Here is a 24,697-nt window from a genome sequence, read left to right as displayed (position 1 = left end):
GCCTGGGCGACAGCATGAGACTCCGTCTCAAAAAAAAAAAAAAAAAAAAATCTGTGTTTTTCTCTAGGCTATTTTTCATAGTGCCCAAATGACATCATTCACTAAAATGGAATTACTCTAGAAATTCCCATAACTGCACTAACCACACCACAATCAATTTTCTGCTTTCATCTCTATATGTTCACACTTCATTTATAGGCATATCTTTTTTTCTATCGTGTTTTAAATCTTTTTAAAATTGATACGTAATAGTCGTACATATTTATGGGATACATGTGATACTTTGTTACACGCATAGAATGTGTAAGAATCAAGTCAGAGTATTTTGGGTATTCATCACCCTGCCTATCTATGATTTCTACGTGTCAGGAACATTTCAAGTCCTCTCTTCTAGCTATTTTTGAAATACACGATATAGTGCTGTCACCTATAGTCACCCCACCCTGCTACTGAACATCTGAACTCATTCCAACTGTTGCGTATGTGTGTCTTATAAACAGCACTAGAGAAATTGTTTGAAATCAGTATATTCTGATCAAAGCCTATAGTCTTCAGTTAAAGAGAACAAAACTCAGTATTCTTTGCTTCAATCTCTATGCTTGTTCAGTGAATATACTTTTTCCAAAAAAAAAAAAAGGTTTAATCCTTATTCTTGGAGGATAAAATATTCATCATCACTGAACGCACCAAAGAATGTAATTTATATGTAGTAAATCATTTACAATAACGTCCCATTGTCTGCTTATGCTATGACTTCTAAGCTATAAATCCTAAATGAAAATACTTCATTCTACTGCTCTGCCAATTTCAGAATCCAGGTTTGTAAGTTCTACCATGTGTAGCCAGCCATGAGTCACATATGCTGAAAAACAGGATGAAATAACTGACATTCCAGGTCAGAAACTCTTGCTCATGAGACCTATTTCATGTCTACCTAACATACATATATAAATTAAATAGAATCACTATTAGGATTGGGAGAAACCAGGAAACCTGGCCTTACCTAAGTGTATAATTTTACTGTAATTTCACTTGCATCAAGCTGATTTTATAGCTGTTAGTCTGTACAGTACAGAATAGTACATAAGTTAGAAAAATAAGCTAACTACCACAGGCACATAATTTATAAAAGTGATTAGAACTGTTACTCATCTTAAGGCTTCATAAGATTTAATTTCACAGTGAATATACTTGTTTACTTTAAGAATGCTCAAAGTGGTAAGTCAGTTTGATTCCCCATTTTTGAAACAAAGAGAGAAAAGTTAAATGCCTTGGTCCAAGCTACACATGCCAGTGTCCCTAATTCGGTTTCATTTATTTTTCCTCAGATTTATATCAACATGATTTATCAAATATGCCTGTTTTACCCCCAATCAACACTTATGATGAATCCACTCAATACAAATAGTAAATAACCTTTATTTCTTATTTCATCAATTATCAGTTTGAGATACGTTTTACTTAACAATTTGTATTCTGCTTTATTAAAAAAACTCATCATTCTGGAATAAATTTAGATTTACAAAAGTTACAAAGATAGTACAGAGAATACTCACATGTCCTTTACCCAACATCCCCCAATGTTAACATCTTACATAACTATAGTACATTTGTCACAACCAAGAAATTAACATTGGAATAATACTATTAACAAAATTCCAGACTTTGTTTAGATTTCACCAATTTTTTTCCACTCGTGTCCTTTTTTCACTGTCAATCTGGGATATCACATTGTATTTAGTTGTCATGTCTCCTTAGTCTTCTCTCTGTAAAAGCTTCTGAGACTTTCCTTGTTTTTTCAGGTGCTTGATACTTTTTAGTACTGGTCAGGTATTTGTAGAATGCCCTTTATTATTATTATTATTTGTTTTTTTTTTTTTTTTCTGGTTAGACTTAACACATTCTATCAGAGAGTACATGATATCACCATGCCTTATTATTGGTGAAGTTAATCTTGAACTTGGTTAAGGTGCTGTCTGCCATGCCTCTTCACTGTAAAGTTACTGCTTTTCCCTCTTCATACTTTGGTGTTCTTTAAAAGTGAGCAGTCCAGCACACATTCAAGAAGAGAGAAATTAAGTTCTACCTCCTGAAAGTGGCGATCTACATTTATTATTTGGAATTTTTCTGTAAGGAAGATTTGCTTCTTTACTGCCAAGTATTTATTTAGTCAATCATTTATTTATATCAACATGGATTCACAGATATTGACTTTTTTTTAGGTTATAATCCAATACTCTCGTATTTATTTTGTTGCTCAAACTGTCCCAGCTTGGACCATTGGGAGACATTTCAGGATAATAATTTCCTGAAGGTGATCAACAATATTGTAATACCTATTATACAGTAGGTAGTTTTTGGAGCATTTTAACATGATACCAAATGTAAAATGAATCTATTTTCAATTTATATATGGAAAAAAATCAACTGAAGACTGAGAAGATCAATTAAAAATCATATGTAGTTATGCATTTCTTAAACCTTTATACTTCAAAAAGCAACCTGACATCACAGATTGAGAGAATGTAATTACATCTTTAATGGAATGCTACAGAATAACAGAATGTCATTGTAAGGAAAAAGCAAATAATAAACCAGTTAGAAGTGCTACACAAGAAAACATTGAGGAAAAAACAGCAAAACGTAAAGATGTAAGAATTTTAATTGTCTGTATTTCCTAACTTCCATTCCTCAGCCTCCAGAAATCTAACATTTGCCACTATACAAATGGCTCTCAGACACAAGACAAACTAACTGCCAAAGCCAATCATCTACTTTCAGTACTTACCTAAACCAGTCTCCCATAACACTTGATACTCTTTTTTTTAATTATTATTATTTTGTTTTTTTGAAACAGAGTTTCGCTCTTGTTGCCCAGGCTGGAGTGCAATGGTGTGATCTCAGCTCACCGCAACCTCCAACTCCCAGGTTCAAGCAATTCTCCTGCCTCAGTCTCCTGAATAGCTGGGATTATAGGCACGTGCCACCACGCCCGGCTAATATTTGTATTTTTAGTAGAGATGGGGTTTCTTCATGTTGGTAAGGCTGGCCTTGAACTCTCAACCTCAGGTGATCTGTTTGCCTCAGCCTCCCAAAGTTCTGGGATTACAGGCATGAGCCACCGTGCCCAGTCACTTGACACTCTTGACTATAAACTCACTTAATAAATCCACTGAATTCGGCCGGGCGCGGTGGCTCAAGCCTGTAATCCCAGCACTTTGGGAGGCCGAGACGGGTGGATCACAAGGTCAGGAGATAGAGACCATCGTGGCTAACACCGTGAAACCCCGTCTCTAAACCTCTCAAAAGAGAGGTTTGACCTCTCTTTTGAGAAATAAATATTGTCATTCCTTCTCATAGCCTTAATAATCACGTATCTATAATTATCTTCAGGTTTGACCTCTCCTTTGAGCTACAAATTCATCTGTCCTACAAAACAGGTTTGAAATTCAAATGTATTACCTATTTCCAACCTTATCCTTCTGCATACCTCATTTCACTTAATCATTATCATCTCTACCTTGGCTCAGAGCCTCATAATAAGAGCCTTACAATATTTTGTGGGAGCTGTTTCCAAACTGATCTACCTGATCTCCTTTCACTAATCCGTCTATCACATTGCTGTCAATGTAATCTCAACAAATTATTACCCATGTTAAAACCCTTAACTTCTCATACCTTATAAAGTAAACTCTACACTCTTGGGAGTCTCATATAAACAAGGGCTTTATGATCTGCCTATCTTTCCAGTCCCACCTCTTGGGTACCATATCAAACCATTAATACTTAATTAAGCACAGTAACACATCCCCATGCCCTTGAAAAGCTGTTATCTATTGTAGGAAAACAGCTGTCACACCTTATTCTTCGCTGCTAAATTCAAAACTCCTTCCTCCTTCCCAAGCCCTTTTGAGTCCCTCACTTCTCTGCTCCCCAAAATGTCTTGTAAATATTTCAATATTAAGAACGGTCAGGCTGCCGGGCGCGGTGGCTCAAGCCTGTAATCCCAGCACTTTGGGAGGCCGAGACGGGCGGATCACGAGGTCAGGAGATCGAGACCATCCTGGCTAATATGGTGAAACCCCGTCTCTACTAAAAAATACAAAAAACTAGCCGGGCGTCGAGGCGGGCGCCTGTAGTCCCAGCTACTCAGGAGGCTGAGGCAGGAGAATGGCGTAAAACCCAGGAGGCGGAGCTTGCAGTGAGCTGAGATCTGGCCACTGCACTCCAGCCTGGGCAGCAGAGCAAGACCCCGTCTCAGAAAAAACAACAAAAAAAAAACAAAAAACAAAAAAGAACGGTCAGGCTGTGTGCAATGGCTCACACCTGTAATTCCAGCACTTTGGGAAGCCGAGGCGGGTGGATCACCTTAGGTCAGGAGTTGGAGACCAGCCTGGCCAACATGGTGAAACCCTGTCTCTACTAAAAATACAAAAATTAGCCGGGCGTGGTGGCATACGCCTGTAATCCCAGCTACTCAGGAGGCCGAGGCAGGAGAATTGCTTGAGCCTGGGAGGTGGAGGTTGCAGTAAGCCGAGATTGTGCCACTGCACTCCAGCCCGGCCGACAGAGTGAGACTGTCTTAAAAAACAAAAACAAACAAACAAAAAAAACCATCAATAACTATTTGTATACATGTCTAAACTATAAATTGACTTTAAGGCAGAAATTATCTTTATTTTATTTTTATTATTTTTCTTTTTGAGACAGAGACTCACTCTGTTGCCCAGGCTGGCCAGAGTGCAATGGTATGATCTCAGCTCATTACTACTTCCACCTCCCAGGTTCAAGTGATTCTTGTGCCTCAGTCTCCCGAGTAGCTGGGACTACAGGCATGTGCCACCCTGCTTGGCTAATTTTTGTATTTTTAGTAGAGGCAGGGTTTTACCATGTTGGCCAGGCTGATCTCGAACTCCTGACCTCAAGGGGCCCACCCACCTCAGCCTCCCAAAGTGCTAGAATTACAGTATGTTCCTTCTCCTGGCACACAGTAACTGTTTGCTAAAAGAACAGCTACCATCATAAGGGAATAGTTAAGAACAAAAATCAAATACATAAAATGCTCCTAAACAAAACCAGTTCTGACTTTCAAAGGGATCAAAACAAAAGATATCCGCGCCTGAATTATTTTTTTGAGACGGAGTCCTGCTCTGTCGCCCAGGCTGGAGTGCAGTGGTGCGATCTCGGCTCACTGCAAGCTCTGCCTCCTGGGTTCACGCCATTCTCCTGCCTCAGCCTCCCGAGTAGCTGGGACTACAGGCGACCGCCACCACGCCTAATTTTTTTGTATTTCTAGTAGAGACAGGGTTTCACCATGTTAGCCAGGATGGCCTCAATCTCCTGACCCCGTGATCCGCCCGCCTCAGCCTCCCAAAGCGCTGGAATTACAGGCGTGAGCCACTGCGCCTGGCCAATATTTTTATTTAGTATTTTGCTTAACTAAAAATTTTTCCTCAACTGATTTTTGTTAAGACAGCTAAACCTATTTTCACATCTACCTGAAAAAGTATAGTAAGTTTATATGAGAAAATCAAGTCACATCTCCAGGTACTTATCAAGAGTAATTGCAAAGAAAATGGAGAGATTCTAAGACAGAGAGCAATTAACAAAAGAATTTAGACTTATGATAAAATAAAGAATATAGCTGGTCTTTGTCCCTGGTTCCTGGCACAGAGCTTCAAAAACTCTTGTAATTATCCAAGTGATAGGAATGTCTTTGTTATGCCAGTGAGATGACTTACTGTGAAGCCTGAGGTAACTTCAAGATGGGGGCTGGTGACCAGAAAGACCAAACCACATAATTAAAGATCTGAAACTTTGGGTCACCCCAACCTCAAGGGAGTGGAGAACCGAAGACTGAGTTAAAAAACATGGCCAATGATCTAACCAATCAGGCCTACCTAACGGAGCCCCAATAAAAACTCTGGACACTGGGGTTCAGTGGAGCTCCCAGGTTGGTGAGCGCAGTGATGTGCTGGGAGGGTAATGTGCCCAGATTCCACAAGGGGAAGGGCATGGAGGTCTGCAGACTCTTCTCGCACCAAACACTGCTCTATGTATCTCTTCAACTAGTTGTTCTTGATCTGTATCCTTTGTAACAAAACTGTAATCACATTATAGTGCTTTCAGGGGTTCTGTGAGTCCTTTTTAACAAGTTACCAAAATTGAGGGGGTTGCAGGAAGTTACAAGTTTTTAGCAGGCCAGGCAGAAGTATGGATGTCTTGGGAATACCACAATTTGTGATTGGCATCTGAGTCTCATGATGAACTTTGCTCTTAACTTGAGGTCTTCACTAGCTTCAGGTAATTTGTAATCAAAATGGAACTAAATTGTACAACATCCAACTGGTGACAGAGAACTAGTGTCAGAGCAGTGACTTCAGAGAGGTCTTAGTGGTTTCTGCATGTTATTTTATAAAGAAGAAGAAAAGCCAGGTGCAGTGGCTCACGCCTATAATCCCAGTACTTTGGGAGGCTGAGACAGGTGGTTCTCCTGAGGTCAGGAGTTTGAGACTAGCCTGGCCAATATAGTGAAACCCCAACTCTACAAAAAAATTCAAAAACTAGCCAAGTGTGGTGGTGCACTTCTGCAATCCCAGCTACTTGGAGGCTGAGGCCAGAATAGCTTGAACCCAGAAGGCAGGTTTTGCAGTGAGCCTAGATTATGTCACTGAACAGAGAGAGACTCCATCTCAAAATAAATGATTAAATAAAGAAGGAAATTTAAAAAAAGACAAGTTCTTACTTAACACAGATACTTTTGCATATATTAGACTTCCCTGCTATTTTTCTCATTCCCCAAGAACCCTTAAACTAGGTTCACATCCATCATTTTCACCCCAACTCCTGTAACTGTCCTCTTGGGTAATTTCAATGTTCATGTAGATGATACATTCAACATCCTAACCTGTCATCTCGTACCACCTTCACCTCTATTTACTCATCCTTTATAATCTCCTTCTCATGACTCTGAAATTAGGGATCTCAAATCCAAATGTTCCCTCTTTAAATAGCTGAAGAGGGCCAGATACAATACACAACAGAAAACAGTGAGGACTGTGGTGAACAAAAGAACACAAGCAGCAATGAAAAGGGGCCTGCCAATACTGAGCCCCCAGCCATCACTATTATCCAGAAAATGTGGACTAATTGTTGCCAGATGTTCTGATTTTTCTGAGAAGCAGAATTCCACATTTTTATGTAAAATTTCTAGATGTTTTAATATGAGCAATTTTTTAAAAAGTATAGAGAGCACCACAAAGAATCACATGTGGGCCAAAAGCTGACAGTTTTTTAATTACTACCTTAAATACTGCAGTTCCTCAGAGCTACCCAAGGCTGTGTGTTTTTCACTCCCTATTCTCTCCCAAGGAAAATATCATTACTCTCATGATTATACATACAAAAATTCATAAAGGTATACAGTATGTTTTGTTATTGTATGTGTTTCTGCATAAATAGCTCTTGTATCATTGATAAATACAAGAATGATACCAGAATATGGAAGTTGAATTGGTTAATACATCACTTTTAAAGCACATAAATATATTGCAGGACAAAACTAGCAGCTGAATGAAGAGTACACTAACACAAACTAAATGAAGAAAGCCATAAGCAATGTAGTTCTGTTCAAAATGTATATTCATCCACATTCTTCCTCTTGGTTCCTACTGGCAACAGACTTTTCTGCAAGTGTTTTTATTGTGTGGCTTCTCTCAATGTTTGTACAAAAGAAACAAACAGGTGCAATACACTAGAACCAGCTATCTCTGGCATTGCTACATTTATCTATCAATGACATCCTCTGTGCCTACAGTTCAGCAGCTTCAACCCTTCTTTATATCCCCTTCTATCAAGCTACCTTCATCTTTTCCTGGAACATTAATGCCTATATTTATTGTAGTATTTCTATTTTTTTTTTTGAGACAGAGTATCACTCTGCCAGCCCAGGCTGGAGTGAAGTGGCACCATCACAGCTTACTGTAGCCTTGAACTCCCAGGCTCAAGCGATCATCTTGCCACAGCCTCCCGAGTAGTTAGGACTACAGGTGCATGCCATCATGCCCAGCTAATTAAAAAAAAAAAAAATTCTGTAGAGATGAGAGGCTCCCTATGTTGCCCAGGCTGGTGTTGAACTCCTGGGCTCAAGTGATACTTCAACCTCAGCCTCTCAAAGTATTGAGATTACAGGCATTAGCCACCATTCGCAGCGTCTTTATTTATTTAAAGACATTTAGTCTTAACCATATATATATATAAATTTTTTTTTTTTTTTGAGATGGAATCTCACACTGTCATCCAGGCTGGAGTGCAATGGCATAATTTTGGCTCACTGCAATCTCTACCTTCCGGGTTCAAGTGATTCTCCTGCCTCAACTTCCCGAGTAGCTGAGACTACAGGCGCATACCAGCACTGCTGGCTAATTTTTTAATTTTAGTAGAGATAGGTTTCGCCATGTTGGCCAGGCTGGTCTTGAACTTCTGACCTCAAGTGATCTGCCTGCCTCGGTCTCCCAAAGGGCTGCAATTACAGGCATGAGCCACCGTGCCTGCTTTAGTATGTCTTTTTAGCTGCTATTTTAGAAAATTATTGTTTTTCTTGGTGCTCTGGTTATAAAGTTGCGCAGGTTTTTGAGAGTCTGTTCCTAACTTTTATTTCATCCAGAAGCCGTTTTTAGTGAATGATATTGCCAAACACAATTTTTCTTTTTTCTTTTTCTTTTTGAGTTGGAGTCTCACTCTGTCGCCCAGGCTGGAGTACAGTGGCGCCATCTCGGCTCACTGCAACCTCCACCTCCCGGGTTCATACCATTCTCCTGCCTCAGCCTGAGTAGCTGGGACTACGGGTGCCCACCACCACACCCAGCTAACTTTTTTGTATCTTTAGTAGAGATGGGGTTTCGCCATGTTTGCCAGGATGGTCTCTATCTCCTGACCTTGTGATCCACCTGCCTCAGTCTCCCAAAGTGCTGGGATTACAGGTGTGAGACACCGCACCTGGCCGCCAAACACAATTTTTCAAATACTCACAGGAAATGCTCTTACCTCCAGGCCAAGTTTCTCTACTAAGCCAGAGAATTAGATATCCAATGACTTTCTCAAATTCTCCACTTCAATGTTCAGACACCTCAAACTATATGTATTAAAAAGGGGCTGAGAGTGGTGGCTCAGGCCTATAATCCCAGCACTTAGGGAGGCCAAGATAGGAGGGTCCCTTTGAGCCCAGGAGTTCCAGATCAGCCTGGGCGACATGGCGAAACCCCATCTATACAAAAAATACAAAGAAATTAGCCTGGCATTGGTGGCTTGCACCTGTAGTCCCAGCTACTCAGGAGGCTGAGGCTGGAAAATGGCTTGAGCCCAGGAAGCAGAGGTTGCAGTGAGCTGAGATCGTGTTGGCCGACAGTGACAGCCTGTCTCAAAAAGAAAAGAAAAGAGAAAAAAACTTGTTTTCTCCTCTGAATCTGCTCCTCCTACAGTTTTCTCTTAGTGCATGTTACCTCCAGTCTCCCATATGTTCAGACATAAGCCTGCCACTAACCTAATCTAAGCACTATCATGTTATCTAGACTACTGCAACTGCCTATTAACCAGTTTCCTTCAAATTACTTTTATCCTTTCCATCCAGAGTTCATGCAGGCGGCAAAATGATCATTTAAAAATGCAAACCTAAAATCAATACTCCTTCGTCTTTTGCTCTTAATATAAAATCCGAAATTCTTAACACATTGTTTGGCCTCTTCTTTTGCCACATTTCTCACTACTCTGTATTTCCTCTCTCACCACGATGAAGCTTTGTTCAGTTTATCCAATACTGAAACTCCTTCCCAACTGAGAATCTTTTTTTTTTTTTTTGAGACGGAGTCTCGCTCTGTCGCCCAGGCTGGAGTGCAGTGGCCGGATCTCAGCTCACGGCAAGCTCCGCCTCCTGGGTTCACGCCATTCTCCTGCCTCAGCCTCCTGAGTAGCTGGGACTACAGGCGCCTGCCACCTCGCCCGGCTAGTTTTTTGTATTTTTTAGTAGAGACGGGGTTTCACCGTGTTATAGCCAGGATGGTCTCGATCTCCTGACCTCGTGATCCGCCCGTCTCGGCCTCCCAAAGTGCTGGGATTACAGGCTTGAGCCACCGCGCCCGGCCGAGAATCTTAAAATGTGTTCTTCACTGTGGCTTTTTTTTTTTTTTTTTTTTTTGAGACAGAGTCTCACTCTATTGCAGTGGCGTGATCTGGGCTCACTGCAACCTCTGCCTCCCGGGTTCAAGCAATTCTCCTGCCTCAGCCTCCCAAATAGCTGGGACTATAGGCACGTGCCACCACACCTGGCTGATTTTTTTAATTTTTAGTAAAGATGGGGTTTCACCAGTTGGCCAGCTGGCCTCAAACTCCTGACCTCAAGTGATCTGGCCACCTCAGCCTCCCAAAGTTCTGAGATTACAGGCATAAGCCAGTGCGCCTGGACTTCGCTGCAGCTTCTCATCCTTTAAGTCTCAACTTTTTATCCTCAGTCATAACTAGTAACTATCTAATTAGACCCCCCTTTGCCAGCCCTTTAATCTGTATCATAACACTCTATGGTATTAACTTTATAGCATTTTTCTCAAATATGCCATTATGTATTTGCTTATCACTCTACGGTTTATCTTCCTTCACTAAGCTGAAAATTATGAGGTCAGATATCAGGTGTTTACTATTTTATATGCCAGTGACTAGAATAGCCCTGTATGTTTTAGGAATTCAATAAATGAACAAGTAAATGAATGAATAATGAATGAGTGAGTCTGTTTACCCAGTTAAATGTTGCATATCTGCCAGGTCTCAGTTTACGATCACTTTCTCAGGAAAGACTTCTCTGGGTTAGGCTCCTCATTTCATGCTATACTCTCTCCCTTTTACAGTCCTTACTACAATTTTAACAACATGTAATGTGATTTTCTGTTTATTATTTACCTCCTCTACTATAATCTCCATGATTCAATGAACCTGTGTGTCTCATTCTCTATTATATAATAAGGGCCCACAAAGTAGAATGCCTGGTAAATACCTGATATTTAATAACTATTACTGATTAAATAAACTATTTGTTGAATGGACCTAAGCATAAGACTTTTTCTCTTTTTACAGTGTTAAAAGCTGGCCAGGTGCAGTGGCTCAGGCCTGTAATTCCAGCACTCTGGGAGGCTGAGATGGGTGGATCATGAGGTCAGGAGTTCGAGACCATCCTGGCTAACATGGTGAAACCCTGTCTCTACTAGAAATACAAAAAATTAGCCAGGTGTGGTGGCATGCACTTGTAGTTCCAGCTACTCGGGAGGCTAAGGCAGGAGAATCGCTTGAACCCAGAAGGCGGAGGTTGCAGTGAGCCGAGGTTGCACCACTGCACTCCGGCCTGGGCAACAGAGCGAGACTCTGTCTCAAAATAAATAAACACTGTTAAAAGCTAAGGAACATTCAGATTCTCCACTTTTAATTTTTCAAAAGTTCATGAATAATGAAAATCAGGCACAAAAAAATCTTTGTATTTGAGGAGTTTATCTTTTCCCTAATGCACAAGTTTTTTTATTTTTTATTTTTTTAAGACGGAGTCTCACTCTGTCACCCAGGCTGAAGTGCAGTGGTGCTATCTCGGCTCACTCCAAGCTCCACCTCCCGGGTTCGCGCCATTCTCCTGCCTCAGCCTCTCGAGTAGCTGGGACTATAGGTGCCCGCCACCACTCTTGGCTAATTTTTTTTGTACTTTAAGTAGGCATGGGTTTCATCATGTTAACCAGGATGGTCTTGATCTCCTGACCTCATGATCCACCGGCCTCGGCCTCCCAAAGCGATGGGATTATAGGTGTGAGCCACCACGCCCAGCCTAATATACAAGTTTTAAATCTTTTAGGGAAATAATAATAGTAACTAACATTTGCACGCTTACTATGTGATTACTTTTCATAATACCCCTACAAATCCCATTATATAGGAGGTTTAGAGAATATACTGAGGTTTAGAGAATTTGGAAAATCGGGTATTTTTCTAGATTACCACTAAAAAAGATACACAAACATATATACCCATAATTTTACTTACAACATCAGAAGGTTTATGGACTTCCTAGAGTTATTTTACAAACTCTTAGGCTTAAGATCTCTCACAAAGAACTTCTAATCTTTTATTCGAATGGCAAATGCTTACTCTTTGTTTTCTATCTTCTCGATTCTTTAAAGGTGCATAATTAAGAGAGAAAAAGATGTACAATTCTTTCTAGATGTACAAATGCATTACCTAGATTTTTCTTTTTTCCTTTTTTAATTTTTTTCTTTTTTTATTTTTTTTTTGTGTTGAGACAGAGTCTTGCTCTGTCGCCTGGGCTGGAGTGCAGTGGCCGGATCTCAGCTCACTGCAAGCTCCGCCTCCCGGGTTTACGCCATTCTCCTGCCTCAGCCTCTGGAGTAGCTGGGACTACAGGCGCCCGCCACCTCGCCCGGCTAGTTTTTTGTATTTTTAGTAGAGACGGGGTTTCACTGTGTTAGCCAGGATGGTCTCGATCTCCTGACCTCGTGATCTGCCCGTCTCAGCCTCCCAAAGTGCTGGGATTACAGGCTTGAGCCACCGCGCCTTGCTGATTTTTCTTTTTTCTAATTGAAGCAGCTTTTATGAAGACATCAAAAGGTATCTGCAAAATGAAGTCTGTCTGGATGAATATTCAGTTAAATTTTACAATGCTGAAAATGTCCAATGTTTGAATTTTTATTATGAGACACATAGTACTAATAACATATTCTTCCTGTAACAAAGATGCATTTATAACTACTGGATTAATATACATTAAAAATCCTTCCAGCATTACCTTTTACCTCTTGGGATGGGGGGGAGGGCAGGGGTGGTAGGAAATCCTGCATACTACTAACAGATATATGAGCCATTTGTCTGTATAAAACTTGTGTAACAGCCTGTCTACATAAAAAAGATGAATCATTTTTCCTGGTTTCCAAAAGTTATATTTTTCTTTTTTTCCTTTTTGACAATACCTCTTCCTAAAACAAAAAAATAATTTACACATTCCTTATCTTCTCAAATCTAAGGAAAATGAGTACTGAGATTTCAAAATATACTTATAAAAAACAAAAAGACATATAGATTAAAAGTTCATCTACATTTATCAGGCACCTGTGGAAAATAACGTATTTCTCTAACAAATAACAGGTAACAAAATAACCCTCTTACCTGCCGAAGTCTGTACTGCCCTTTCGTTAGAAGGCAGTGACTCCTTTCTGTGAGACCGATTTAGTGAAGTGTCCTGTGCAGAAAAGAGTCCAGGACTGTCAGTTAATTTCTTCCGGCCACTGGAGTTAGGGTTTGAAACTCTGCAGCTGCCTATTGCACTTGTGAAAAGGTTTGTATGTTCATCACTGCTGGCTGGCTCAGAGTTGGGAGTGAATCCTCCAAGGGATAAACTTGGAGAACTTTCTGAACAGTCAATCTGTAAAGGTGTCTGCAATCCCAAAGCCAATGGACTAGATTCTGAAGGCTCTCGGTGGACCCACTGTTCCTCTCTGTTTATTAAGCTTTTTGAAGGAGAGAGATGAGGGCAGGACATGTGACAACGGTGCTTTTCCTTATGCTTATATCGCTCTCCAACAGTATCCTTTCCAAATCTATAGCGCTTTAAAGACTCCAGGACAGATCGGGAAGCGCCAGTGTCCATAGAAACCTGGGGTTGTTCAGAAGAACGGTGTTCTCTGTGTTTGTGACGGTGCCTGTGTTTGTGCTCAACCATCCAACCATAAGCCATCTCAGGAGGAACACTGGGGTATGTACTCATTGAAAGGAGGGGAGTCCTGCTGGTTGTAAGAAAGGCCTCCTGTCGAAGTAGCTTATGCTTTTTCTTATGGTATTTGGCGGGATTGAGAAGTAAATGACCAGCGTGCATATAGGAAGGAGGTGGAAGCGGCGTGGTGAAAGAAGGTGATGGAGGAGGTGGATAAAGAGTGGGAGGATACCTTCCATAGTAACCTAGTCCTATGGGAGCAGCTGTAAGGGGTGAAGGAGAATAAGGCATACCATAAGATGGATAGAATCCAGTACTAGAAAGAGGAAAACTAAGGCTGTGCATAAAAGGCATTTCAGCCATTGCCTCCCTCATCTTAGGGGGTCTCCCTCTTTTCTTTTTTAAGTCAGGTTTTCGAATGTAGTGCAAAGGGTCTAAGGGGAAAGAAGGATGTGTATAGAAACTATTAAAGTTGATTCGAAAGATAGTTGGCAGAAGATCTCGAGGGATAAAATGATGACTTCGATGGGTGATCCGAATTTCACTTAGGCGACTTATTAGTTCCTCCAGCTCTGCAATAAAGTCTGGATCCTGTCTATTTCGAAGCTGGGGATATTTCTTTTTCCGTTTTCGTTTTTGCCTTTTCATCTTGTCATAGCTGAGGTAATCATGATTTCTGCGCTTACATTTGTGTTTATGTTTTTCTTTAAGACTGCTTAGCACTGTAGAGGTTTCAGGGGGAATCAGAGAAACATGCTCAAAAGAATGCCTCCTCTTTTTTTGCCCACAAAATTTCTCTGCCCTGTCTGATGTGCTGTTATTATCTGTTCCAATTCCACTATCACTGGGAATGGTCTCATCACTATGAGACTCACTAATTGGGGAAGGAGTAGCTTCTTTCAGAGATGTGAGTTCACTCAAGTGCGAAGGAGAATTTGGCAACAAAGTAGGAGGAGATAATCGCCTCCTCCCCTTTGAGGCCTTCTTCATTGCAAGAGTCTGAATCATACTGCCCTGTCTGGAGTGTAAATGCAAATATGGCACTGAACTGGGTTCAACAAAACCTGCATCACTACTTACAGGGCTCTGACCTCCACTAGTGCCAGAAGACTGAGAGCAAATAGGTGATGGAAGAATCTCAGAACTACTAGCAGATGAAGGCAGTAATGGGGGAAGAATCTGTCCTAATGCTGACCCAGTTGCCTGCTGAGCTGTTTGCTCAAGAACAGCAAGGCTAGTAGGACTACCAGAAAGAATACCATTTAAGACAGTTTTTGGTTTGCGACCTCTTCTTTTTCCTATATAAATGGTTCCTTTCTTGCTGACATTTATCTGTTGGCCCAATTTAGAGCCAAATGTGGCTGCAAGACTTGATACCGTATTATGGAGTTTGGATTGCACTTTCCCTTTATTACTTGATTCTACAGAACTTGAAAGAATCTGATTCAACAGTTTCTTTCTCTTTAAAGTCTTCATTTTATTTATTTTGCGGATAATTGTTTTCATTAACTGTCCATTGTTTCTCTTGGTAATTTTTTTATCTGGTTCCATCTCAAGGTCACTCATACTACAGACACTTGGCCTATGACTGTCATCTAGGTCATCTGGATCCTGAAGTTGATCCTCGCTCTCAAAGAAATCACTGCTACTTCTATGGTTGTCACTTTCAGATTCTAGCTTGCTTGGACTTTCAGTGGCAACAAATGGAGCCACTGACAGTACAGGTGGCTTCATCTTGACTGGTGACCTCATTTGCCTCTTAGGCCTGCCTCTCTTTTTTGGAAAAGGAGACACAGACAGACTTTGTTTGAAGGAAGGGATTTCGATTTCTGGCTGTAAAATTGGGGGTTCTTGTTCTTCTTTAGACTGTAAAGAAAAAACTTTAGAAGCAGGGATTTTTAAAGTCCTTTTAGGTGGCCCTTCCAGTTGAGGCATCTCCTTAGATTTAGGCCTTCCTCTTTTGGGCTTATAAATATCAGACAAAAGGTCACTAGAGACACACATACTGGAGGATAGTTTGTGAGTAGCAAAAGACTTATGAGATAGTTTTTCACTATCAGCTAAGAGAGCAAGAGATGGAGCTGTGGATTTGCTCAACTTTGGCAATCGGCGTTTAAGGAAGTCATGATCTACAAATGAAGGGGGTCCAATGTTTTTCATAAACTTGGCTGGCTCAGAATTACTATTTGATAGTGAGCTACACGAAACGTTTTTAAAAAGCTCTGATCTTTCTAATTCTAGCCCTTTTGGAGACCGGCATGTGCTTCTTGCCACCACTTTAGTCCACCGAGGTTTTCTTCCTTTTCTTTTTTTTAATGGTTTGGACTGCAAACTAGTAGTTAGGCTTTCAGCAACTTGGCAGTGTTTGTCTGATGCAGATACTGCACCCAGTTTTAAAAAAGGCTTATTACTAAATAAACTAGTGAAGTTAACAACTGAAGGAGTAATAGTATGAATGCTGGATTCAGAAGTCAAACTTGGCTTTTTTCCAAGGGAAGAGCTGATTCTTGGAATATCTATATGGGTAGTTTTTGAATCATTTACCTCTTTATCAATCCCTTTACATCCAATACTAATGCTATGACCCACCGACCTATGACCAACATTCAAGTGAGTACTTTCAGAAGTAAACTGGTTCTTTCCAACAGATTCAGAAATTTCTTCAATTAGTTCTGTAGTAGAACTTAACAGTAATGGATTAGGAGCCAACTGTGAGGAAGTTTCAGAGGGACTTCTGGTTAAAGGATTAACAGACACAGTAGGTGATGGGGAAGGGAGATTGCTTTCTCCTACTGCACTGAAAGGGGATTTAGCCGTAGATACATCAGAAGCACCTCCCATTTGAAAGTCTGGAGAAGTGCAATATACAGGAGGCTGCTTTTCATGCTTTGAGGTTTCATAAGATCCCCTCTCATTGGATGAGAAACTGTCTTGCTGAATGCATGTTCCTTCATTAAACATTTCTTTCTCCAAATTAATGGTTTCTTTTTGTACTGAGAACTTTTCCAATATGCTTTCTTTAGTCTGCCGTATAACATTCTTTTCAAAAGTTTTGCTGGTGGCACTGTCTTTCAGGGATTCAGAAAGTTCCTGACTTTCCTGATTATTGATGTTTGTACTACAAGAAGCCTTAAGTGGTTCCTGAGTGGGGAGCAGTGCTTCGGCTTTAAGGTTTATGGCATCTTTACTGATCAGACCTGCCAAAGGACAACTCACTAGTTTCTTTCCAATGTCCTTATTAACCAATCCCATTGCTGAACTTGCTACAATCTTCTTTGCACAGTCCTTGGCCACTAGGCCAACAGTAGAACCCAATTTCTTTCCCAAATCTTTATTAACCAGTCCAACCACAGTGCCAAGTCCTAACTTCTTGCCAGACTCTTTATTCACTAAACCTGGAACAATACCAATTCCTAGCTTCTTTCCTGAATCTTTGCTTAGCAATCCTACTGTAGTGATAGTTCCTGGCTTTTTGCCTAAGTCTTTATTAATGAATACCGCTGTAGTGCCAGTTCCCAGTTTTTTCACAGAGTCCTTATTGACCAATCCTACTGCTGCATTAAACACTGGCTTTTTCCCAGGATCTTTAGTTACCAATCCAACTGCTGAGCTGATAGTTGGCTTTTTTATTAAGTCCTTATGTATTATTCCAGCTACAGAGCCAACACCTGCTTTCCTGATCAAATCCTTGCTAACCAATCCTGCTGTAGTGCCAGTTCCTAACTTCTTCGGTTTTGTCTTGGAAGACTTGGAAGGAGGACAGGTAGCAATCAGTTGTGCCAACTTTTCTGTTACACTAGTTCCTCCATTAAGTAATGCTCTGTCCTTTAAATCAGGATCCCGGCTACCAACAAGAGTAGATGGTGTTGCGTTAATATAATCTGCCATTTCTGAGTGTACTGGAGATAGCTTCTTAGACAAAGGATTGTTTTCTCCCTGTGAATGAAGATGGATGACTTCTCCAGACTGGCATTCAGTGGCTGCAACATCATCTGCTTTCTTGTACAACTTTGAAGGGTCCTAAAATTTGAACAAGAAAAAAGTTAAAGAGGCAGTAAACCTTATACCACTTCAGCTTAGCTTAACAATCCAACAAACTAATGGATCACATATCAGATATACAATAGGCAACAGAGGCTTTTAAAAAAAACTAATATTATACCAATGTCACAGTATGTTAGCTCATCTGCTGCTATATGAGAGGCTATAATGGTATATTATCTTTGTTGACTTTCAACACGATAAAACTACATATTAGTGGGTCTTTAGAAATATCCCTGATATTTTTGACATTTTTTTTTTTTTTTTTTTTTTGAGACGGAGTCTCGCTCTGTCGCCCAGGCTGGAGTGCAGTGGCGCGATCTCGGCTCACTGCAAGCTCCGCCTCTCGGGTTCACGCCATTCTCCTGCCTCAGCCTCCTGAGTAGCTGGGACTACAGGCGCCCGCCACCGCGCCCGGCTAATTTTTTGTATTTTTAGTAGAGACGGGGTTTCACCATGGTCTCGATCTCCTGACCTTGTGATCCGCCCGTCTCGGCCTCCCAAAGTGCTGGGATTACAGGCGTGAGCCACCGCGCCCGGCCATTTTTGACATTTTTAAAATGGCAAATCAATAGTCTATTTTCATCTTACTTTTGACTGGGTAAATATAAATGAAGCATATGAAGGTACCATTTTTGAAAAGAAAATTATTTTTAGCTACAGTATCCCATGGTCTTCATCTAAAATAATAGTTTACTGCCTACCTCCTTCATTGACTTAAATGATTCTAAACCTATAGAAGACAATCCCTAACCTACTTCTACTCTTTTATAACTCATTCTCAATTATGGTCTTGAGTAAGCAGTAGGGTTCTCTCTTAATGTGGAATAGGAAAGACAATTTAAACATTCATATTTTCTTCAGAATGTGTTTTTACATAAAATCTTACAGTGGGAAGCAACATTTAAGTCATTTACTGTAAACTGCTGTCTAATTCATGAATCCTCACTATATACTCTAGAAATAAATTCACTACTTCACACAATAATCTGTTTTACTTCTGGATAACCACTAAAGAGTTCTTCCTAACTATAAAATACTCATGAAAGAGCTGAATAAACGTAAAGTTATACTGTATTTGTGGATAGGAAGACATAAAGATAATTTTCCCTAAGCAAATTTATAAATTTAATGCAATCCCAATAAAAATACCAACAGATTTCTTTGGCATTCAGGAAAATTGATTATAATGTTCAATGGGGAAAACAGATATGAAAGAATAGCTAGAAAAACCTAAAATGTAGAAAAGCCAGAGAATAACCATACCAAATATTATTTTTTAAAGCCCCAATCACTGAAACAGTATAGAAGTGACAAATGAAAAGACAAACCAATTAAACAGCACAGAAAACGTAAAACCAAATTCAAGCATGTATGAAAATGTGAAAATGCTACAATCTAGTTGTAAACTACAAAAATTCCATATGCATTTAACTACATCCTTTAACCCAGAAATCCTACTTTGAGGGTCTATCCAAGATACACTCTTAAAAATATAATGTCTGCACAAGGGTCCAAAATGCACCACTATTTTAATATTTTAAAAACCCTAAAAAATGCAAACAATTATCTACAGGAAACTGGCTGAATAAATTAAGGTACATCTGTACAATGGAATACTGAGAAACTGTCAACAAAAACAAAAGTAGGAGGAGTAGGAGACATCAATATAGTGCTATGGAGTGATTTCCAGGATATATTATTAAATGGAAAAAAGCAAGGTTGAGAACAATGGTTATAATATGCTATGCCTTATACATATAATATACCTTCTGTATAAGAAAGTGGGAATAAAGAATATGTATATGCATATTGATTATATTTTAAAATGGAATGAACCAAAGATTAGCGAAAATAGTGACTTACAGGAAAGTAAACAGGGATAGAAGCTAGACCTCTATGCATCTAACTTTACGGTTTTTAGTTTGGAAGTGTTTTACACAGTTATGACACAAAGTTATATATAATAAAGGAGAACATCCCAAATCTCTAAATAATAAAAACAACAGGCCGGGCATGGTGGCTCACGCCCGTAATCCCAGCACTTTGGGAGGCTGAGGCGGGCAGATCACCTGAGGTCAGGAGTTTAAGACTAGCCTGGCCAACATGGTGAAACCCCACCTCTACTAAAAATACAAAAATTAGCCGGGGGTGGTGGCATGTGCCTGTTAGCTACTCGGGAGGCTGAGGCAGGAGAATCACTTGAACCTGGGAGGCAGAGGTTGCAGTGAGCAGAGATTGTGCCACTGCACTCCAGCCTGGGCGAAAGAGCAAGACTCTGTCTCAAAAACAAACAAACAAACAAAAAATTCATCTATTCAATATATAGAAAATTAGTTATATAAGTATACGAAAAATAATTATTTTGAATTACTATAAAACACAATATTGAGAATCTACATCCTAAAATCTCAAAACATTACCCAAAAAAACAAACAAGCAAAAAACCCAGCCAGGCGCAGTGGCTCACACTTGTAATCTCATCACTTTGGGAGGCTGAGGTGGGCAGATCACCTGAGGTCCAGGAGTTTGAGACCAGCCTGGCCAACATGGTGAAATCCCATCTTTACTAAAACTACAAATAGTAGCTGGATGTGGTGGCAGGCACCTGTAATCCCAGCTACTTGGGAGGCTAAGGTATGAGAATTGCTTGAACCTGGGAAGGCGAGGTTGCAGTGAGCCAAGATCGCGCCATTGCACTTTAGCCTAGGTGACAGAGCGAAGCTCCGTCTCAAAAAAAAAAAACCCAAAAAAACAAAATGCCAGGTGCAGTGGCTCATGCCTGTAATCCCAGCACCTTGTGAGGCCAAAACAGGTGGATCATCTGAGGTCAGGAGTTTGAGAGCAGCCTAACATGGTGAAACCCCATCTCTACTAAAAATACAAAAATTAGCTGGGCATAGTGGCTCATGCCTGTAGTCCCAGCTACTCAGCAGGCTGAAGCAGGAGAATCACTTGAACCTGGGAGGGGGAGGTTGCAGTGAGCCAAGATAGCACCACTGCACTCCAGCCTGGGCAAAAGACCGAGATTCTGTCTCAAAAAAAAAAAAAAAAAACCCAAAACCAAAAACCAAAGAATCTCTACCTCTCTCTCTCTCTCTCTCTTTTTTTTTTTTTTTTTTTTTAAGAGATGGGGTCTTGCTCTGTCACTCAGGCTGGAGTGCAATGGCACAGTCATAGCTCACTGCAGCCGTGAACTTCTGGGCTTAAGCCATCCTCTCCGGCCTCAGCCTTCTGAGTAGTTGGGCTAAAAGACACAAGCCATCTTGCTCAGCAAAAGGAAGTGGTAAATTGCCCACAGTGAGCATATTACTGGTAATACACAGAGTATAGTAATTCTGAATTTAAATAGATAGATGACTAACAGATACATACATATAATAAGTAGCCATGTGAATATCACTAGGAACCAAAATGCTGGAAGAAAAAAACATACAGCTATAAAATCAAAGAAGTAAAAGGCTATAAGATAGAATTAAAAATATATTAAGTCTGTTTACCTCTCTATCCAATAAAATGCCTACAAACATCGGCAACCCATTAGCAATGAAGCATAACCGTGGTCTCTAAATACCGTTTCCCATTAAAATGAACCAGGGCTCCTGCAGAAATGACTGTTTCCAAATATTAGACAAGAAATGTAAAGGATGATCCTAGTGACAGGTATATAACTCTAGTATCTTCACTTTGAACTAGTCACTATGTTTTTGTATTAAATTTCCCATAATGAAATGTGTTTATTGAATAAAAAAAAGTTCTTCCTAAGAGTAAAGTGAAATATACTTTTCTGCAACTTTCACTTACTGGTCCAAGTCTCACTTTCTAAAAATCAGAGTAAATCTAATTCCTCTTCTTCCCAATGGTTGTCAGACATTTGAATTCAACCAAAACATTTAACTTCCTGACTCAACAGTTTCACTTCTTTCTGATCATTTTCTGATGCAAGTGTTTAAGTTTGTAAATACCCTTCTTTACATGTGGCACCTAAAAATGAACACAATATATTCAGTACTTGATTGACTCAGAATAAAGGGAACTATCTCTTCTTTTGGACTGGACCTTGTAATTTTGCCCAAGGGCTAACTGGCTTTGATAGTCTCATATACTCAGAAATTAAATAAACACCACACACTTTCTTTACGTTATATTAAAGAATCCCAGGGAGGTGGGGAAGGTTAATAGGTACAAAAAATAAAATAAAAAAATAGAAAGAATGAATAAACAAGACCTACTAATAATTGATAGCACAACAGTGTGACTATAGTCAATAATCATTTAATTGTACATTTTAAAATAACTAAAAGAGTATAACTAGACCATGTGCAACACAAAGCATAAATGCTTGAGGGGATGAATACCTCATTCTCTATGATGTGATTATTACGCACTGCATGCCTATATCAAAACATCTCATGTATCCCACAAATACACTATGTATCCACAAAAATTAAAAATTAAACAAAAAACAATTCCCATTCATTACTTTTATAGTTACTTTTAAAAACAAATATTAAGTTTGTTTTAAATATTTTTAAACAGATTTATGCCTGAATATGACACTTCCAATTTTAAAAGTTATCCTTAAAAATGTGAACTATGATTACACACAATACCATGTATCACATGCAGTTAAAAAAAAAAAAACTCTGGCTGGGTGCAGTGGCTCATGCCTGTAATCCCAGCACTTTGGGAGGCTGATGTGGGCAGATCACCTGAAGTCAGGACTTTGAGACCAGGCTGACCAACAGGGAGAAACCCCATCTGTACTGAAAATACAAAGTTAGCCGGGTATGATAGCACATGCCTGTAATCCCAGCTACTTGGAAGGCTCAGGCAGGATAATCGCTTGAACCCGGGAGGCAGAGGTTGCTGTGAGCTGATATCATGCTACTGCACTCCAGCCAGGGCAACAAGAATGAAACTCAGCCTCAAAAGCAAACAAACAAACAAACAAAAAGCCTCACAAACAACACTGAATTAACAGAGCCAGAAAAACAAAGTACATACTCTGACTTCATTTATATAAAGACCACAAAGGGGAAAAATGTATTATTATGATATTAATAGTCAAAAAACTTGTTACTCCTGGTAAGGACAGTAATGAGAAAGAAGACCAATGGGTTCTTACTGGGTGCTAGCAATGTCATACTACTTTTTTATTTCTTTTAAGACAGGGTCTCACTCTGTGGTCCAGGCTGGAGTACAGTGACCTGATAATAACCTTCAACTTCTAAGCTTAAGTGATCCTCCCACCTCAGCCTCCCAAGTCTAGGACTGCAAGCACAAGCCACCACACCATGCCTGGCTAATTTTTTTTTTTTTTTTTTTTTTTTTTTTGGGTAGAAATGAGGTCTTGCTTTGTTGCCCAGGCTAATCTCGAACTCCTCGAGGCTCTAATCTCGAAGCTCAAGTGATTTTTCCCTCAGCTTCCCAAAGTGCTGGGATTACAGAGGTGAGCCACCGCACCTGGCAAACACATTTCTTAAACTGAATGCTGGTTGTCTGATATGGCTGAGTTCATGAAAATTTGCTGAGCTGTTACATTTATGATAGGTATTTTTCTATATGTATGTTATACTTCAATAGGAAGTTATTTCTTAAATTCTGTCTAAAAGTAAAGTAGAAACATGTTCAGCTTCCTTAATTGGCTAATGAATGTGTTCAACCCTGGTTTATCACTTTTTTTTTTTTCCAAAATGGAGTCTTGCTCTATGGCCCAGGCAGGAGTGCAGTGGCGCAATCTTGGCTTACTGCAACCTGCACCTCCTGGGTTCAAGCAATTCTCTGCCTCAGCTTCACGAGTAGCTGGGATTACAGGAGCCTGCCACCATGCCCGGTTAATTTTTGTGTTTTTAGTAAAGATGCGGTTTCACTGTCTTGGCCAAGCTGGTCTTGAACTCCTGACCTCATGATCCACCTGTCTCAGCCTCCCAAAGGTGCTGGGATTACAGGTGTGAGTGAGCCACTGTGCCTGGACTGGTTTTTCACTTTTACCAGAAATAAATATCTGAGAGAAATTAAAAGCAGTTTAAAACAGAGTTCATATCCCACAGTAAATGGTCTATTACTAAATAAGGCACACAGACAATCTGATGTTGATTTCAAAAATCTTTTCTTCCAAATTCTGATACTATATAAAATAAATGAATGAGACAACATTAAGATTTTGAGGTCGGGTGTGGTGGCTCATGCCTGTAATCCCAGAACTTTGGTAGGCCGAGGTGGGCAGATCACGAGGTCAGAAGATTGAGACCATCCTGGCCAACATGGTGAAACTCCGTCTCTACTAAAAATACAAAAAAAAAAAAAAAAAAAAAAAAAAAATTAGCAGGCATGGTGGCGTGTGCCTGTAGTCCCAGCTACTCAAGAGGCTGAGGCAGGAGAATCGCTTGAACCCAGGAGGCGGAGGCTGCAGTGAGCCGAGATCCATGCCACTGCACTCCAGCCTGGGCAACACAGTAAGACTCTGTCACCAAAAAAAAAAATCTTGAAAACTGTATTTGGTACTGATATTATCCTCTTACATTTGTAAGAACCCTTTAAAATGACTGATAAGAGGTACCACTTTAAGAGAATATATTATCAATTAGGCACCAAAAAAGATGCTGTATTAAAACATGACATTAAGCATGTAATTTTTTCCAACAGGAAAATAGCTTTATTCCAAATATAAAATATTCTCATTTAAAAAAAAGAACCAAAGTATAAACAATACCTTTCATGAATAAACACTTTACATTCAGATATTTTACTGTATACATCAAAATAAACAAGTGTATTCTTTTATACAAATGGAGCCAACAATGCTTGCTGTTTTGTAGCCCATTTGCTTTAAATGATATGACACTTTTATGTGTAAATAAATGAAAAGCTAGATGTTAAATTCAACAGTTTCACAATAGTTCA

At 39.9% G+C, this 24,697-nt stretch overlaps 1 protein-coding gene across 5 annotated transcripts in view; it reads right to left on the bottom strand.

Annotated features, from left to right (window-relative positions):
• The window catches only part of ASH1L (ASH1 like histone lysine methyltransferase), a 226,326-nt gene that overhangs the window by 130,203 nt on the left and 71,426 nt on the right, over positions 1–24,697 (bottom strand). For all 5 annotated transcript variants that reach the window (XM_030937140.1, XM_030937139.1, XM_030937143.1 and 2 more), the window contains one exon: positions 13,207–17,770. In XM_030937140.1, coding sequence (XP_030793000.1) covers positions 13,207–17,770 — 4,564 coding nt within the window. The remainder of the gene's footprint in view (positions 1–13,206; positions 17,771–24,697) is intronic.

The sequence above is a fragment of the Rhinopithecus roxellana genome, chromosome 8 (assembly GCF_007565055.1).
Source record: "Rhinopithecus roxellana isolate Shanxi Qingling chromosome 8, ASM756505v1, whole genome shotgun sequence".
NCBI lineage: Eukaryota > Metazoa > Chordata > Mammalia > Primates > Cercopithecidae > Rhinopithecus > Rhinopithecus roxellana.
This window is presented reverse-complemented; position numbering and strand designations above follow the sequence as displayed.